The sequence below is a fragment of the Chrysemys picta genome, chromosome 1 (assembly GCF_011386835.1).
Source record: "Chrysemys picta bellii isolate R12L10 chromosome 1, ASM1138683v2, whole genome shotgun sequence".
In the NCBI taxonomy this organism is placed as follows: domain Eukaryota; kingdom Metazoa; phylum Chordata; order Testudines; family Emydidae; genus Chrysemys; species Chrysemys picta.
The window spans coordinates 314529873-314548765 of NC_088791.1; the positions used below are offsets into that span (position 1 = coordinate 314529873).

At 44.2% G+C, this 18893-nt stretch overlaps 1 protein-coding gene across 2 annotated transcripts in view; it reads left to right on the forward strand.

Annotated features, from left to right (window-relative positions):
- XPO4 (exportin 4) overlaps positions 1–18893 on the forward strand; it is a 164540-nt gene that overhangs the window by 129594 nt on the left and 16053 nt on the right. For both annotated transcript variants that reach the window (XM_005304383.4, XM_042842900.2), the window contains 6 exons: positions 1369–1662; positions 2987–3167; positions 4105–4223; positions 5260–5390; positions 6245–6362; positions 8356–8448. In XM_005304383.4, coding sequence (XP_005304440.1) covers positions 1369–1662; positions 2987–3167; positions 4105–4223; positions 5260–5390; positions 6245–6362; positions 8356–8448 — 936 coding nt within the window. The remainder of the gene's footprint in view (positions 1–1368; positions 1663–2986; positions 3168–4104; positions 4224–5259; positions 5391–6244; positions 6363–8355; positions 8449–18893) is intronic.

Genomic DNA, 18893 nt, shown 5'->3' on the forward strand with positions numbered 1-18893 from the left:
TAATAAAATGAATATGGAGAGAAAATAATGAAGCATCTTGGCCCTAGAGGTAACTGAAACATGAGCAATAAGCACCATAGGTTTATAAAGAATAAATCTTGTGAAAAACTTGATTGCTTGTTTGATAAATTACAAAATTAATAACTGAAAGGGAACCTGATAGAGGAACTGGTTATATATTGGGGTTTTGTAAAGCGTATGACTGTCTGGAAAAACTAAACTCTGAAAAATTAGATCAAATTAGCTTAACTATCAACAGTATCATGCAGATTGAACATAGGTTGGAAGACTAAAAAATGTTTCTCTAAACAAAAGGTCAGTGTTGTAATGATTATTGTACTGGCTCTGGTGTTTACATGGCAAGGATTTTTAAACTTGTTAACTTCCTAAATAAATAGTTTTTTAAAATAATAATGATAGATGGCAGTATGTTGTGTGGTACCACAAAGATAATTATTAAGACTGATCTTATTTAACAGTTTTATTAATTAGCTAGAATAGAAAAGAAACTTTCAGATGATACAAAATTTGGAGGAGATTCATATACCAGAGAGGACAGAAAAAGGCACAGTAGAGAGGAATTTAAACACCATAAGTGGGCAGAAAATAAGTTGGCAAGAGATAATGCTGAAACAGACCCCTAATGGAGATGGTGCATGGCAAGATTAAGTTAAAATTCACTTAATGGGCCTGATTAATCACTGTGTTACCCCAGTTTTATGCCAGTTTTAATTCCATTGAAATCAATGGAATTGCACCAGTGTAAAACTGGAATAACAATGGTGAATTATCCCAGTGCTTTGTAGGTGGGGAGAGTGGGAAGGGTTGTATGCCATAAAGACTTGACTTTTTAATGAATTGATAGGAAACTGTGAGTACTACCAGGGCCGGCTCTGGCTTTTTGGCCGCCCCAAGCAAAAAAAAAAAAAAAAAAAAAAAAAAACCTGCGGCGTGGCCGGAGCGTGGGTGCAGGGGGACCGGCTGGGGTTGGGGGGGGGGGGGGGGAGAGCGGGCAGGAGAGAGAGAGAAGGGGGCGGCCAGGGCTACAGCAGGGGCGCTGCCATGCGGCCCCTCCCGCTGCACCGCCTCCTGCCGCGAGGGCTCCGTTCCGGTCGGCGGGGAGGGAAGGAAGAGGACTGCCCTGAAGGGCGCTCTGGTTCTCCGGGAGTGGAACAAGAACAAAACAAACAAACAAACAAAAAAAGCGGCCGTGCCGCCCTAGGATTGGGCAGAATGCCACCTCGAACAATCTGTCGCCCCAAGCACCAGCTTGCTCAGCTGGTGCCTGGAGCCGGCCCTGAGTACTACATGTATTAAACTGGAAGAATACATTTATCAGAAATGGATGTTTAATGTTTGATTCTGTAGGTTCTTCAGCCACTTCAGCAGCGATTCTTGAATGTGATAAATCAAGAAAACTTTCAACAGATCTGTCAAGAGGAGGAGGTGAAACAAGAAATCACTGCCACACTAGAAGCACTTTGTGGCATTGCTGAGGCTACCCAGATAGATAATGTAGCAATACTCTTTAACTTTCTGATGGACTTCCTTACCAATTGCATTGGATTAATGGAGGTGTACAAAAACACACCAGAGACTGTTAACCTCATAATAGAAGTTTTTGTTGAAGTTGCACATAAACAAATATGCTATCTCGGAGAGGTAAATGCAACCAAAAAGAGAGAGAGAGAGAGAGAGAGAGAGTGTGTGTGTGTGTGTGTGTGTGTGTGTGTGTGTGTGTTTGTTTGCGTGCATGCATGCACGCACATGCAAAATAAGATCCTAGTCTCTAAATCAAGTAAACCACAATGATTTTAAATGCTGAATAGGAAGAAATATTGTAGAGCTGAGCCCTCTTAAATGTATGCCTGTTAAAGGAGTGAACGTATTTAAAACGTAGACATCAAAAGGTCATTGATCTTTTAAAATCATGCATCTGCTAACTTATTTTTTATATAATCCATTAAAGAGCATAATTCACTGAAACAGATATGTTATTAAAAGGAAATAGACCTCTTTAAAGGAAAACAGATTTGATAAAACAAGCAAATCCATTTACAGGTTTCTGCTATAGTAAAACCCAAGCACACTGACTGGAGACTGGAAAAAGAGAGAGCATCCCACAGTTCTGCCTCTTATATCATTCAGAAAACTTTTGGATGTACTAAATAATCTTTCCTTGTCTATAAGTGAGAGTGCATATATTGTCTCTGAAAAGGTAACCCAAAAGTACAGCTAGAATATGCATACACTAACAAATTTACCTATAATTCATCATTAGTCCAGCTCAGGGTGTTTTTACCATGTTTAACTTTCTCTGAAGGTTTGTCTAGGGCAACTTGCCACTGGTGTAACTTCTGGTGCAAACTCTTAAGGTAGAGACACCACATTGGTGCTAAACAGGGCTTTCACTGGTGTGATTTACCTTAGTAAGTTAACCAGTGCAGTGTACCTACGTTAGGACTTTGCACTGGTGTAGTTATACCTATGCAAATTTCTCTAATCCAGACAAACCCTAGCTACCACCATTGGATCTGCCATAATGGTGGATTAAAGCTACAAAATGTGCTAGTGTGAACAAGACCCTAGAGATTCTGAATCTGCAATTCTGAACAATTTCATGAGTTTGGCAAGAAATGTCAGCCTGTCCAAAATCATTTTATATATAGACTCCTGATTTAAAATTTTCTTTTTAAGTTTGGGGTAACCTACCAAAAGTATGGTTATATTACTAAAGTATTGTAGTCACTGGTACGTGAGTAAATGGGCTAGCTAGTTACGTTATGTAAGGAATATCTATTTCCTTAACACTTTTATGTGTAGCTATTACACTAAATAGTAACAGATCATAGAAAAGAAATCAAAATCACTGGTGTATTGTCAGCCAAACAGCATCAAAAGCAGCACTAAAAAGTCAATATTAAATATGCTAGTGTATATATAGTATGTAACATATTTAACTTCCCTGTTTGTTTCTTTGTTGCAGTCCAAAGCCATGAATTTGTATGAGGCCTGCCTGACTCTACTTCAAGTATATTCCAAGAATAATTTAGGTCGGCAGCGAATAGATGTTACAGCAGAAGAGGACCAATACCAGGATCTTCTTCTTATTATGGAGCTTCTTACTAACCTTCTGTCAAAAGAATTTATAGATTTCAGTGATACAGGTATGAAGTAATTGGAGATGAAAAGCATCAAGTATTGGTGAACTACTCTGGGTGGTTTTGAGCAAAAATGATGGGCTGCAAAATAAGCTAATTTTCTTTTGAGGAATTCTCTTACATTGATTTTTTTTAAAAAACTAGCAAAAATATTGTGGAGAGAGAGAGAACTAATTATCCAAGTAATATAAGAGTGGAGATTAGAGAGTCTAGTTTCCACATTCCGAGATAGCATTTAATATTCAGACTCTGGTAGCTGAGGGAAGAATGCAAATAATTCATGGGCCATTGTTCTTATTGCATTGTTTGTATACTGAACAACTTGAAATCTGAACTAGAACAAGCTACTAATCTGGAAATAAAGCAATGGTAGTTATCAAAAACAAGGTCAATTAAATCAGAATTGGGATATAGTTTAAAACAGAGACATTTCAGCATGTGATAGAAGAGCTTGATTCTGAAATGTCTCTGTTTTAAACTATACCCTAATTCTGATTCTGCAGCACTTCAGGGGGATGTGTAGATGCTCAGCAATTCGCAGAGCAGGTGCTGTGGTATGTAGTTATGGTTTAGTTAAGTTTTCTCTTGTATATCCCAGTCTTCTTTTTTTCTTCATGATCTCTGCTATTTAAAATTGAATCAGTTGAAAACCTGATATGCCAGCTATAATTTAACTATATTGAACAGTTTTTTAGATAAGCTAAAAAATGTAAACCCAATGTTCAAGCTTTACCAAGTCCTAGAAAGTTCTGTGCAGAAGGTACAGAACAAAAGGAAATTGTATCTATCTATCCAGGTATTTACATTAATTATTATTGTTATTATATATTTATTATTAATTTATAAATCTGGCCTTTTGCATAAAAATGAGACACTTCAGTATGTCTGATCTCTCCTTTTACATTTCATATGTTAACAGTAAAGGTTTATATGTTTTCTACAGATGAAGTATTTAGAGGACATGAGCCAGGACAAGCTGCAAATAGATCGGTGTCAGCAGCAGATGTAGTCTTATATGGGGTTAATCTAGTTCTGCCATTAATGTCACAGGATCTGCTGAAAGTAAGTATATTTTAACATATATGTACAGTATATACGTGCACGCACATAATAAATGTGGAAACTTCTTATAAAGATATATAAGCTTTTACATGGTTTCTAAACTTTGAAGTTGTTAGAGCGGTTTATGTAGCCTGGCAGTTAAATACAATGCATTTTCTAGGGTTTATTTTACTGTATATGCAAGGAATTTTTCTCTGGCCCCTGAGAGCCTAAGAAGAGAGTTATACATGGAGGACCTAGACAAAGTTTGTCCTTTTTGAAAAAGTCAGTCCTGCCACAAGTCTTCTTATTTTGAATTGAGTTGAGATTTTATCATAGAATTCAAAAAAGGATTAAACATTTATATGGAGAATGAGAGTATTTACTGTAACATTAGATAGGATAAAAAAGGATCTAAATCTTCATGCTGCATGGCATAAATCAACAACTAATTGATGGGGGATAGGAAGAAACTTGCTCTGTAGGCAGGTTATTCCATAATTGCCTACTGTGTGGTTTCATGCACTTTCTTGGGCAATGCATTATGATCTAAAAAGTGTCTGCATTGCTGTTCATTCACTTGTCAGCTTTCTCTCCCGTCGTGGGTCCCTTCTCCTGTAGCTTTTCTTTTGTCATTTGCCTCGTGAAAGTTTGATTTATTACTTTGCTTTTATCCATATTTGACAGTTATTAAAACTATTCACATTTTGAAAAACACATAATATTCTATATTTTGCATTTGTGATCGATCGTTACTTTTATATTTCTTTACTAGGATAATGCTGATTTTTTTCGGGGGGGGGGGGGGGGCAGGGGGATGCTTTTTAAGGCTTTCATGTCATATGCATAGCTCTTGTATATGACCAGAAAAATCAAATGAATGGAATGGCAATATGCTGAAGACCGTAACATTGAAGTTTGTATCTGCTAATAATTACCTTTCTTTTCAACAGAGTGCATCAGTCTCAGTCCTGTCTCTTTGTTCCACAGAAATTTAGGAGCAGTATTAAAACAGAACTGTTTGAATCTAAAATTCCCAATATATTTCTTTTGACAGTTTCCATCTCTGTGTAATCAGTACTACAAATTAATCACCTTCATCTGTGAGATATTTCCTGAGAAAATTCCTCAGCTTCCAGAAGACCTTTTTAAGAGCCTAATGTACTCATTGGAGTTAGGGATGTCATCGTATCCTTTACAATGAATGGGTGTCCAACTTAAAAATGCGTGTGTGTGTGTGTGTGTGTGTGTGTGTGTGTGTGTGTGTGTGTGTGTGTGTGTGTGTGTGTGTGTGAAGAAATTTAGAAATTTTAACTTTCTTTACTTTTTTTCTATTTTTTCCTTCTGTTTATCTCTGCTTATATAATAGTAGTGTTATAGTTGTTTTCCTTTCTCAATTTTGCCCTTGCATTCTGTTTATTATTATTGGAGTTATTGGAATGTCAGCTGAGTTTCTAGCCTTAACTGAATTTAATTAGACCCATAACATTTCTTTTAATGTAGCGTTTAAGTGGTTTAATGTGTGTGTGTTCTTGCTGGCAACTTCTATTGCCTCCTCCCTACTATTTCATCTCACAGAGAATCTGACTTCATAAGCCTTCAGGTGGTATCCCAAAGCTATTCCTGAATTAGTTTTTCAGCTGGTAATGCAAAATATTACTGCTGTTCTACTGGGCTGGCTCCAGAGTATTTCTTGTCATATTGCCAGTGGGCTCTCCCTTTATAATAGGGAGTACCATTTTCACTAACCTACAGCAGGTGTCAAAAACAGATGAGAAGCTTGGCCATAAGGGACTGTTTCTGAAAATGTCAGGTCACAGATGACAGAATTATTTTACAGCGTACAAGCCAATAAAAGAGGACAACAAAGATGCAATAGATTCCTATCTTTTTGTTAAAGCACTCTAGTAAAAATAAATAAAGTCCTAGGACATGTACTCATTAAAACATTTTCTAATGATGCTGTTTAGAAATTTACCACAACTTAAAAAGAAAATCTGAGTTATTCTTTGATGCTTTTTCTTTGACACTTCGATTATCAGGATGAGTTCTGAGGTTTGCCAACTCTGTCTGGAAGCTTTAACACCATTAGCAGAACAGTGTGCAAAAGCACAGGAAACAGACTCATCACTATTTCTAGCAACAAGGCACTTTCTTAAGGTAAAATGTCTATTTGCAAATTACGCTGCCATATTTTGTTATTTGTATTACAATGGTTTCTAGAGGCCCAACTGAGATCAAGGCCCCATTAGACTAAGCACTGTACGAACACAATATAAGAGACTGTCCTTGCCCTAAAGAATTTAGTCTATTAAGACAAGACCGACAAAAGGTATAAGGGGAAGTAGAGGCACAGAGAAGAGAAACAACTTGCCCAAAGTCATGCCAAATCAGTGGCAGACCTGGGACTTTTCAGTCAGTAGCTCATGTTTTTGTGTTATGTGTCTGGGCTTCAAAATGAAACTTAAAAGACTTTAGTAAGAATTACTGTGAAGTCTGAGTAGATGACACAAAGAACTAAAACAGAATGGGCAAGGTTGCTTGTAAGCTGAAGGATGGATTGGACAAGAAGCAACAGGAATAGGTAGGGAAAATGGAATAGTTGATTACTAAAACAAGAAAAGAAGAGGATGCTGCTCTGGTTGGACTTCTATTTAAAGAAAATTACATAGGTTCTCAATCCAGTGTCATGTTAAGTGTCTACTGTTCTGGACTATCTGCTCCATCTTGTTTAGCTGGGTCTTAGTGTAAATTGGGAGCAGCCAATTGCCTCTAGCCATGAGCTGGCTGGTAGGAAAATCTGTGTGCTTAACCCCGGGTTAAATGTTTAACGAAAAATCTCTTACCTTACTCTTTCAGCACAGACTAAGTCTTGCTTGGGATCTTAATTTTCTCATAGCAGGCTCATTGACATCAGTCCGGTTGAGAGTGAACAACAAGCCTTAAATAAAGTTTGATAAAGCTGGACGTACTTGTTTTTTCAATCCCTTCTCTAAATTTCTACCTTAAATTCTCTGACTTCCACCCCCTTCTGTCATTCCCTCACCCACTTAGTTTTCATTGAACCTTAGGATTCTCCAAAGTCACAACATCTTTCACAGACCTGATGAATGGGTTCCCCATTTTATTCTGGAAGAGCAAAACCTTTCATTTATTCTTCTCCTTGTTTGTAGAATCATAAAAATGTAGGTCTAGAAGGGACCTTGTGAGGTCATCTAGTCCAGTTTGGTGTGCTGAGCTAGGACCAAATATACCTAGGCCATTCCTGGCATGTGTTTGTCTAACCTTTTCTTAAAAACCTCCAATGATGGGGATTCCACAACCCTCCCTTTGAATCCTGTTTCATGCTTAACTATTCTTATACTTAGGTTTTCCTAATATCTAACCTAAAACTCCCTTGCTGCACAGTAAGCCCATTGCTACTTGTCCTTCCATCAGGAGACACAGAGAACAATTGATCACTGTCCCCTTTATAACAGCCCATATATATTTGAAAACAGTTATTGGGTCCCCCCTCAGTCATTTTAAACATAGCCAGTTTTTTAATCTTTCCTCTCTTGTATCATAAAATTAACATATAAATAAAAGATCATTTATGACTGTTACAAATTAAGAGACTATTAAGAGTGTTTAATTTTTGTGAAGACAAGGACATGGTTATCCTACAGTTTGCACCTTTTAAGTGTTTGTTGGTGTGTCAGTATACCTCTTAATAGACAGTTAATTCACAATAGAATCTATACTCCTCTTTCTATTTGTTCAAGAAAATGTTGTGTTTCTCCCCTTTTCTAATAATCAAATCTTCTCCTCAGAAAATCCCCATTGTAAGCTAATGTAACAAAAAACATTTCTAAAGACAAACTTAGTAAATATGCCCTTTTCACTGTAAAGAAGTCACATTTAAATAACACAGTAATAGTCCCCCAATGTCTTCTAGCTCTAAAAGCATAAACTATAAATATTTCCAGAAATCCTTATTCAATAACTCATATTCTCCCCAGATCCATAAAGGACTTAGACTTGTTTCAGGAAGCAGTCTTCAATAGGTCTGCTCCTTTTAGCTTCCTAAACAAGATTTCCCCCTTCTACTTCGTTACATAGTGACAGCCTAACAGTCTGCATTTTAGATAATTAATTTGTTTTATCACTTCAGATGGTCTTTGATATGCTGGTACTACAAAAGCACAATACAGAGATGACAACTGCAGCAGGTGAAGCATTCTACACATTAGTGTGTTTGCATCAGGTATGGTGTTATTTTCCCATTTTTAAACAATGTTCAAAAGCTATTTTGCATGCAGAATAATGCTAAGGTTACTGGTATACCTAGTTGAAATGAAATAGTTATAGGACAGTATTTGGCAGTAATTAATTATTTTTCCTGTGCAAGTAAGACATAGGAAGAAACTTAAATAATATCAGAAGAGGTGGGATTTTCAGTTTATATGCCTTTCCCTCGGTACGTGGCTTCATTGTAGTCAATCTTTACTTGTTCCCTATTGATTTTTCATTAGCATTTTGACAGATCTATATTATTCCATGAATGTTCACCATGTCATCGAGCATCTTTGTAGAACCAAAATGAAATCAAATTTGCTGTTCAGATTTTTGCCAATACACGTTGTAGAGCTGTGAAGCAAATTTAACTCCAAAGGGACTTCCGTCCTGGCTTCCATAGTTGGAATGGTTGTTAAAATTAAATAAGGGTCTGATTAATTTTATTTCTAGATATGTATTAACTTAATGGTTCTACGAATACAATAACACATGTGCCTAGAGTGGTTATGTGGAAAATTTCTTATCTTCCAGACTATAAATTTGTCCCATATTAACTTTTTAAAATCACTATACAAAGACTTGTATTACTTAGGTTTTATGGCTCCCCCTGTGCTCACATTGACATAAATCCAGTTTTCTTGAAACACCTTTCTATGGAAAAAAAAAAGTTCTGCCATTCTCATGTTGTCTGTTTAGCCTGTTACTCCTTTCTTCTGCTCCCACCTTCCTTAAGGTCGGAAGTCTAGGTTTTTCTCTCATGAGTATCCAGCAGTGCTTGTCTCTTCAAACAGTTGCTAAATCAGTTTTGGAATCTTACAGCTGGGGTCTAATTGAGAGGGTGGGAAAAAAAGGTGATGGTTCTTCGAGTGGTTGCAGACGTAGTCCACTCAAGTGTGTTTACACTTAGCACACTAGGAGCTGGAGACTTTTCCCCTTGCAGCAGTACCCATTGGGGCAGTGTGCACATCCTGCACCTCCTTGTGGCCCTTCCAGAGGCTACATAAGGATGGCGGTGCACCAATCCCTACCCCATTCCTTCTTACCACCAGTGGCTTAAGTCTGAGCTCCCTCTGCAGTTCTCTCCTCACAATTTATTTCCTGTGTCACACCTACTTACTGAGAGTTTGTAGTGTAAATAGTTAGTAGCAGTTAGTACCAGTCGTGTAGTGTAGTGTAACATTAGTTTAGTTAGTTGTAGTAGGTTATGCAGCATTCTCCGAGTTTTAAGCACCAGGCATCATGTGGGGCCTCTGTTCCTTATAGTGACCTGCACACATGCTGCTTACTGTGTCTTGGTGAGGAACACATTATGGTAAGGAGCAGTATCTAATGTTCATTGGAAAAGTTAACACTGATTTCCAGAGACCTTCAGTTGGAACAGCACCTGATGGAACAGGCTACAAAGCCTGTCTTGGCACCAGGGTATTCGTTGGATCGTTCGGCCAGCTATTCTCTGACACCGTCTACTTCTATGGTAGTTCCAGTGGACCCCTGGACTCTGATTCTACCCCAAGAATCATAGAATCATATAATATCGGGGTTGGAAGGGGCCTCAGGAGGTCATCTAGTCCAACCCCCTGCTCAAAGCAGGACCAATTCCCAACTAAATCATCCCAGCCAGGGCTTTGTCAAGCCGGGCCTTAAAAACCTCCAAGGAAGGAGATACCACCACCTCCCTAGGTAACGCATTCCAGTGCTTCACCACCCTCCTAGTGAAATAGTGTTTCCTAATATCCAACCTAGACCTTCCCCACTGCAACTTGAGACCATTGCTCCTTGTTCTGTCATCTTCCACCACTGAGAACAGCCGAGCTCCATCCTCTTTGGGACCCACCTTCAGGTAGTTGAAAGCAGCTAACAAATCCCACCTCATTCTTCTCTTCTGGAGACTAAACAATCCCAGTTCCCTCAGCCTCTCCTCATAAGTCATGTGCTTCAGACCCCTAATCATTTTTGTTGCCCTCCGCTGGACTCTTTCCAATTTTTCCACATCCTTTTTGTAGTGTGGGGCCCAAAACTGGACACAGTATTCCAGATGAGGCCTCACCAATGTCGAATAAAGGGGAATGATCACGTTCCTCGATCTGCTGGCAATGCCCCTACTTATACAGCCCAAAATGCTGTTAGTCTTCTTGGCAACAAGAGCACACTGTTGACTCATATCCAGCTTCTCGTCCACTGTGACCTCTGGGTCCTTTTCTGCAGAACTGCTACCTAGCCATTTGGTCCCTAGTCTGTAGCAGTACATAGGATTCTTCCATCCTAAGTGCAGGACTCTGCACTTGTCCTTGTTGAACCTCATCAGGTTTTTTTTTTTTGTTTTTTTTTTTTTTGGCCCAATCCTCTAATTTGTCTAGGTCCCTCTGTATCTGATCCCTATCCTCCAGTGTATCTACCATGCTCCCAGTTTAGTGTCATCTGCAAACTTGCTGAGAGTGCAGTCCACACCATCCTCCAGATCATTAATAAAGATATTAAACAAAACCGGCCCCAGGACAGACCCTTGGGGCACTCCACATGAAACCGGCTGCCAACTAGACATGGAGCCATTGATCACTACCCGTTGAGCCCGACGATCTAGCAAGCTTTCTATCTACCTTACAGTCCATTCATCCAGCCCATACTTCTTTAACTTGGCGGCAAGAATACTGTGGGAGACCGTGTCTTTAGCAAAGCTTTTGATAAGGAATAACACATCCACTGCTTTCCCCTCATCCACAGAGCCAGTTATCTCATCATAGAAGGCAATTATGTTAGTCAGGCACGACTTCCCCTTGGTGAATCCATACTGACTGTTCCTGATCACTTTCCTCTCCTCTAAGTGTTTTATAATTGATTCCTTGAGGACCTGCTCCATGATTTTTCCAGGGACTGAGGTGAGGCTGACTGGCCTGTAGTTCCCCGGATCCTCCTCCTTCCCTTTTTTAAAGATGGGCACTACATTAGCCTTTTTCCAGGCATCCAGGACCTCCCCCAATCGCACGTCCAGCTTTTCTAAATAGTCCCGAACCACTTCTTTCTCCACAGAGGGCTGGTCACCTCCTCCCTATGCTGTGCTGCCCAGTACAGCAGTCTGGGAGCTGACCTTGTTTGTGAAGACAGAGGCAAAAAAATCATTGAGTACATTAGCTTTTTCCACATCCTTGGTCACTAGGTTGCATCCCTCATTCAGTAAGGGGCCCACACTTTCCTTGATTTTCTTCTTGTTGCTAACATACCTGAAGAAACCCTTCTTGTTACTCTTAACATCTCTTGCTAGCTGCAACGCCAAGTGTGATTTGGCCTTCCTGATTTCACTCCTGCATGCCTGAGCAATATTTTTATACTCCTCCCTGGTTATTTGTCCAATCTTCCACTTCTTGTAAGCTTCTTTTTTGCGTTTAAGATCAGCAAGGATTTCACTGTTTAGCCAAGTTGGTCGCCTGCCATATTTACTATTTTTTCTACACATCGGGATGGTTTGTTCCTGCAACCGCAATAAGGATTCTTTAAAATACAGCCAGCTCTCCTGGACCCCTTTGCCCTTCACCTTATTCTCCCAGGGGATCCTGCCCATCTGTTCCCTGAGGGAGTCAAAGTCTGCTTTTCTGAAGTCCAGGGTCCATATTCTGCTGCTCTCCTTTCTTCCTGAAGAGAAGAGAAAGGGCTTGTTCACCTGCCCCAGAAGACCCATAAAACTAATCAGCGTCATCAGAAATCAAAGAGAAATTGATCATCCTCTTCGTCCAGAAAAGGCTGTCAGCGACATCAAGACCCATCAACCTATGTCTCCCCGGTAATGAGGTGGGAGGATCCTGGTACCGTACCGTTGACTCGAGAGAGAGAGAGCTATCCAGTCCATTACCTACGGATGTCACAGTATGCTGTCTGGCGCTGTTCCTTTTGGTACCTATCACCTCGCAAGCCTTTATGACAGCATCAGATTTATTCTTCTTAGAGTGCTTGCTCATATCGATTCCAATTAGGCGTGCGTGTGCTGCATGCACGATCGTCGGAAGATTTTTACCCTAGCAACACTTGGTGGGTCGGCTGAGGCGCCCCCTGGAGTGGCGCCCTTATGGCGCCAGATATATGCCCCTGCTGACCCAGTGCCCCCTCAGTTCCTTCTTACTGCCCGTGACAATCGTTGGAACTGTGGAGCGCGGCTTAGCTGATCTCCACTCCCCTAGCTCTTAGCTCGTTTATACTTGTAGATACTTGTTATAGAGTAGTTAGTAGTTTATAGTTGTAGTTAATAGTTGTTATTGTTGTTAGTGTACATAGTAATTGGGGTTTCTCCCCTTTCCTCCCTCCCGGTACCCGGGCTCATTTTCAAACCATGCTCGGCCTGCCTTAAATCGATGCCTATGGGAGACCCCCACGACTCCTGTTTGAAGTGCCTGGGGGAATCCCATCAATCAGATAAGTGCCACATTTGTAAGGCATTCAAGCCTCGGACTAAAAAGGAGCGGGACTTTCGCTTGAAGCAGCTCCTTGTGGAAGCGGCACTTAGCCCAATGTCTTCGGCTCCGTGCCGAGACCTGGCCCCGTCGGTCCAAAGCGCGCCTCCGGCACTGGAAACAACAGCTTCATGACCTGGCACCGGCGAAGACTCCCGGCACTGGACGTCTCCGGCACCGCTACCAGCGCGGCACCGCTCGCTGTCTCTGGGACCCAAGAAGCAGCACAAGCAACCTTCTGCTCCTGTACAGTTGCCGGCATTGCCTGTGCCCCTCTTGGAGCAGCGTCCCGTGCCAGACCGCCCCGCGAAGGCTCCAACTCCGGCACCGGCAATACCGGCAATTCCAGTGCCTCAAGCGCCGTTGAGTCCAGTGCACATAAGCTCCCCGATGCGTACTGCGGTTGAGCTTGGCCTACCTTCCACCCTGGAGACTTTCTCCACGCCATGCAACCTGATTGCGCTCACTGAGCCAGGACTGTCACAACCTTTGGTACCGCTGGTGCGGGCTGTTCCCTCAAAAGGGAAGCCCTCCATGATGCGCCCTCCGTCGCAGAGCGAGACGGGTCGGCACCGATCCCAGTCCAGGTCGTGGTCCTGATCCAGACATTGGTCTTGTCCACGGCACTGCTCGCAGTCCTGGCACCGATCACCATCTCTGCACCATTCGCACTCGCAGTGCCGCTTCGCCTCACAAAGATCTTCCCAGTATGGTCGGTACCGATCCTGGCGCCGATCTACTCGGAGTCGATTCCAGCACCGCCCAGCCTGTTGATCTTCGTCGAGATCCAGATCTGCCTCCCGGCACCGATACGACCACTGGTCCCGATCCAGGTCGCGGTACCGCTCAAGACCGCGGTGCCGATCTCCATCTGCGCGGTGCTAGACAACAAGGCAGGACAGTGCGACCCAGCATGAGCGAGCGGCTCCATCTTGGCCGTCCCGCCCTAACTTGAGGTCGTCCCAAGCGGAAAATGGCTACCATGTCCATGACCAAGACGCGGACGGCACTAGCCAATGCCACGACGAAGGGCAGGATCCTGTTCAGGGACCCCCACAATGGTCCTTTTGGACCCCTTGAGCATACCATCAAGCCCAAGGTGTCCCCTCGGGGGCCTCTTGCTCTGCCCACTCAGAACCCCAGGTCCCGGAGACCACTGTCAGTCGCGCTCGCCCCCCCCCCGCCCCCGCAGGGGGCTCAGAGGCGACGGCCCTACCCTCAATTCAGGCCCATGCCCCTAGCATGGTGGACCTAGGGCAGCCGGACCCCCCCCGCCACCCAGCAAGACTTGCCCCAGGGCCCATTAGTCGTGGGCGTATCCTCCTTGTCTTCGGCTGACGAGGCGGTGGTGGGTACGTCCTCTTCTGGCCTCCCACCTATAGATCTCCGTGCACACCAAGACTTGCTTCGCAGGGTGGCACAAAACATGAACCTCCAGGTGGAGGAGGTGGTGGAGGTCGAGGATTCGGTAATCGACATTTTATCTGCCGATACCCCGACCATGGACAGTGCCTGTTTCTTCATCAGTAACGTGGCAGTCAGCATTTGCAAACTGTGTCCTGTGTCCTAAAGTTGAAGGAGCTGATGGACCTGAAATTGTTGCGGGTACTGATGTACAGCGGACCTCCTGTGTTATCGGACATACCAGCACAGAGAAAAAGACGGTTACTCACCTTTGTAACTGTTGTTCTTCGAGATGTGTTGCTCATATATATATTCCAGTTAGGTGTGCGCGTGCCATGTGCACAATAGTCGGAAGATTTTTACCCTAGCAACACTCGGTGGGTCGGCTGAGGCGCTCCCTGGAGTGGTGCCTTTATGGCGCTGGATATATGCCCCTGCCGACCCAGCGCCCCCTCAGTTCCTTCTTGCTGGCTACTCCGACAGAGGGGAAGGAGGGCGGGTTTGGAATGGATATGAGCAACGCATCTCGAAGAACAACAGTTACAAAAGTGAGTAGCTGCCTTTTCTTCTTCGAGTGCTTGCTCATATCGATTCCAATTACGTGGACTCTCAAGCCTGTTCTGTAACTGTTCTTCAATATGTGGGTGCTGACGTGTATTCCACAACCCACCCCTCATCATTGGAGACTTAGTCTAGCTCCCTGGGATGTGAAGGAACTGATGGTAATCAGGGTTCCACCACCCTTATATAGCCTAGAGAGGGGCCATAAGGAGGTGCATGACATGCATGCCGTCCTTATGGACGCTGTTTCCAGCCCTTGGTTAGGGTTGCCAACACTTACCAATATTTGATATTTTCCTTAAAGCTTAGCTCCTGGAGACGAGTTGTTACATGAGAAATTTCAACCTTCATTAAAAACAGAACAGTACAATTCTAACTTCCGTGGTTGTGAAGAAAAACATTTGACAATGTGACCCAAGTGCACCCTAAAAGCTCAGAAACCCAAGGCAAACAAAATGAACCCCAAAATTTATAATCTCTTGATTTTAAGCCACTCATGATTTTGGGTGCCTCAGATTTTTTAATATCTAGGGTTAATACGTTATCACCAATTTATTTCTCTCCCAATCAAGAAGGAGCTAAACCCAAGGAGTCCAGCAGATCTCAGGGATATGTTCAGGCACCACCTAAGGAGCCCAGTGGTGCTCAGAGAGCACACACAATCATGTTTTAAACATCAGCATAATCTACCATGAGCCGTGGCTCATTCTGATGACTTGCATATGTGATAGAGAGAAAACAGTTACTTACCTGTTCTGTATCTGTCGTTCTTTGATATACGGGTGTAGGCGTATAATCCACTCAGGTGTGTTTGCGCATAGCATACCAAGGCTGGTACGCCATACTAGCTCAATGTGAGCCCTGCTTAAAGCCAAGTAGTGGGGAATAAAGAGAGAATAAAAACAGGCAGCTAACGTGCCTCAGACTGACTGTTAAAAATATCGCTGAGGGGAGCAATAACTTTTATAATACAAAAATAAACACAAAAAACCTTACATGGTGGATAGTCTGGTATTCACCCGTATGTGGGTGTGTCCCAGCAAAAAAATTTGTCACTGTACCAGGTTGTTCATTTAGTCCTCGTTTACATACACAGATTATACCACTTTAACTATACTAATAATGGGAACACCACCACCCCCAAGTGTTGACACAGTAAAACCAATATAAAAGTGCTTATTCTAATATAGTTTATTCCCATTTGGGAAGGGGAATAAGCTATACCAGTATAGGGATTGTACTGGTACAACTATATTTTATATAGATAGATAGATATAGATTATAGATATATCTCAGTACAGGCTATATCTACACTCCAGACTTCTGCTGGCATCACTGTCGGTCAGGGGCGTGAGGAGGTGTGATCCTGGACCCTGACTGGCAGAAGTCCCCAAGGTCGAAGCAGTTATATCTAGGGTGGGTGGGTTGGTTATTATTCTGATACAAAGCACAGTTTTGCAGGTATAGCTGTGTGCATATGAGCATTTGCTGGTAAAGTTTACCACGTTCCTGTACTGGTAAACTGCTGCTGGTCTGCATGTGGTCTGAGTGTCCAGTCTCAGCTCCTCAAGGTGTTTTGTGTCTGTTACAGCAATTCACTGCTTTTATAAGAAAAAGTGTTTTTCTTTGTGAGCCACCACTTCTCTGTTCAAGTCCAGTTCCATATTAACATTAGGGTATGACATCCTCCCTTCCAAAAAACAGCTGTGTTCTGATTGATTCAGTTGTTTTTACAATCTCCACTCTAAGTGGTATGCTGAATAAGCCTTTTTTCTGTGACTGACTAGTCCAGTCCTGCACATGTAGTTATTAGTCTTAATTCTCTTTCCATAATACTTTCAGGCTGGATTTTTATTCTCCCTAGTGATACCCATTATTTATTTGTAGATAGCCACGACTGGACATGACCCCACAGGCCATCCTTTGAGTTGTTCACCCTGAACAGAAATGCAGTTTACTCATATGGAAATAATGTAAAAGTTCAGAAGTGCAAGTCAAAATTCTAAATGAGATGTCCAGAGTCGTATGTTTTTCTTAGAGTGCTTGCTCATATCGATTCCAATAGGTGTGTGCGCGCTGCGTGCACGATCGTCGGAAAAATTTTTCTACCCTAGCAACACCCGGTGGGTCGGCTGTGGAGCCTCCTGGAGTGGCGCCTTCATGGTGCTGGTTATATACCCCAGCCGACCCAGCGCCCCCTCAGTTCCTTCTTACCACCCGTGACGGTCGTTGGAACTGTGGAGCGCGGCATAGCTGTTCTCCATTCTCCCTAGCTTTACCCGTTACCTCTTGTTGATAGTTGTTAATTGTGTTCTTTAGATTAGTAGCTGTTGTTAATAGTTTGAAGAGTAGTTATAGTTTTTCGTAGTTAGCGGGGGTTAAGGGGGCTCTTATTTCCCCCCCGGGCGCACAGCGGGGCTCATGCTCAAGGCTCCCGGCTTTAAGCCGTGCGCGACGTGCTAGGCCTATGCCAACGGGAGACCCCCATGACTCTTGTCTGAAGTGCTTAGGGGAGTCTCACCAGACGGACAAGTGCAAGATTTGCAAGGCTTTCAGGCCAAGGACGAAAAAGGAGCGGGACTTCAGGCTTAAGCAGCTCCTCATGGAGGCGGTACTTAGCCCAGATCCTCCTGCGGCGCGCCAGGTTCCGGCACCGAGCACCTCGGTGTGTAGCGCCCCAGCGGCACCTTCCAGCATGGCACCGCGAGCAGACGTGGAGAAGGCGCCACGGCACCGTCGTCCCTCGGCACCGCGTCCGCCGCAAGCCCCTCAGCATCAGTCCCTATCTCTGGGACATAAAAGGCTTCGCAAGACTCAGGACGCTGCCGTCCAACAGGCACCGGCTCCCCCCGCACCAGTGGTAGAGCCGCGCCCGGCTTCCGAACGCGAGAGGGTGCAAGTGTTATCAGCACCATTGACTCCGGCACCAGGTGTAGAGCCGTTGAGTCCGGTGTGGACTGGCTCACCGCCCCGCCAGGTGGTGGAGCCCTGTCTCCCCTCTACACCAGAGACGTGTGCCACGGCGAGAGACCTCATCGCCCTCACGGAGCCGGCGCCTTCTCAACCCGCGGCACCGCACGCCCTTTGTACGGTACAGTCCAGGTGCAAGCCGATCCTGATACGCCCGTCATCTCCGGGCGTGGACTCGCGGCACCGCTCCCGGTCTCGGAGCAGGTCTCGACGCCGCTCACAGTCCCGGCACCGATCTCCATCTCGGCGCCAGTCGTACTCGCGGCACAGATCTACCTCCCGGCACTGGTCTTCTTCTCGGCATCGACCCGAGCATCGGTACTGGTCGGAGTCCAGGCGCAGTTCTCGGCACCGGTACGAGCGCTGCTCCCATTCGCGAGGCCGCTCCCGGCACCGAGTTTACAGACAGTCTTCGTCGTCCCAATCCAGATCCGGATCCCGGTACCGACATGGACATCGGCACCGTTCTCGATCCTGGTACCATTCACCAGCACCGCAGAGAGACCGCTCACCGATGGATTGGCACCGCTCAGCACCGTACCAGGACGAATCCCTACACCCACGCTCAGCACCGCCCTGGCCCTCGAGATCAGCATCTCACTCGTCTGAAGGGGCTCCCCGTTCAGCTTACCCTGCTCAGGGTCAACCTGCAGACGACTTGGGTCATTGGCAGGAGGGGGCAGAAAACCTTCGACAAGACCCTGCGCATTGGTCTTTCTGGACCCCTTGGGCGTATCACCAGGCGCAAGGGGCTCCACCAGCGGCCTCTCACTCGATTCACTCTGAGCCCAGGGTTCCTGAGGCCACCATCTCCGGTCCTCCCCTGGGGGCATGGAGGCTCCGGCACCGATGCCCACGCAGGCACCAGACCCTGGTGCAGGGGATCCTGCACCTCCAAGTCCCTTGGAGCCGGACCCGCAAACAGATCCTTTACCCCCTGAGGCGGCGACCTCATCTTCCCCAGATGAGCAAGGGCGGGTACAACACCCTCAGGCCCACCTCCTATAGATCTTCGTGCCCACCAAGACTTGTTATGTAG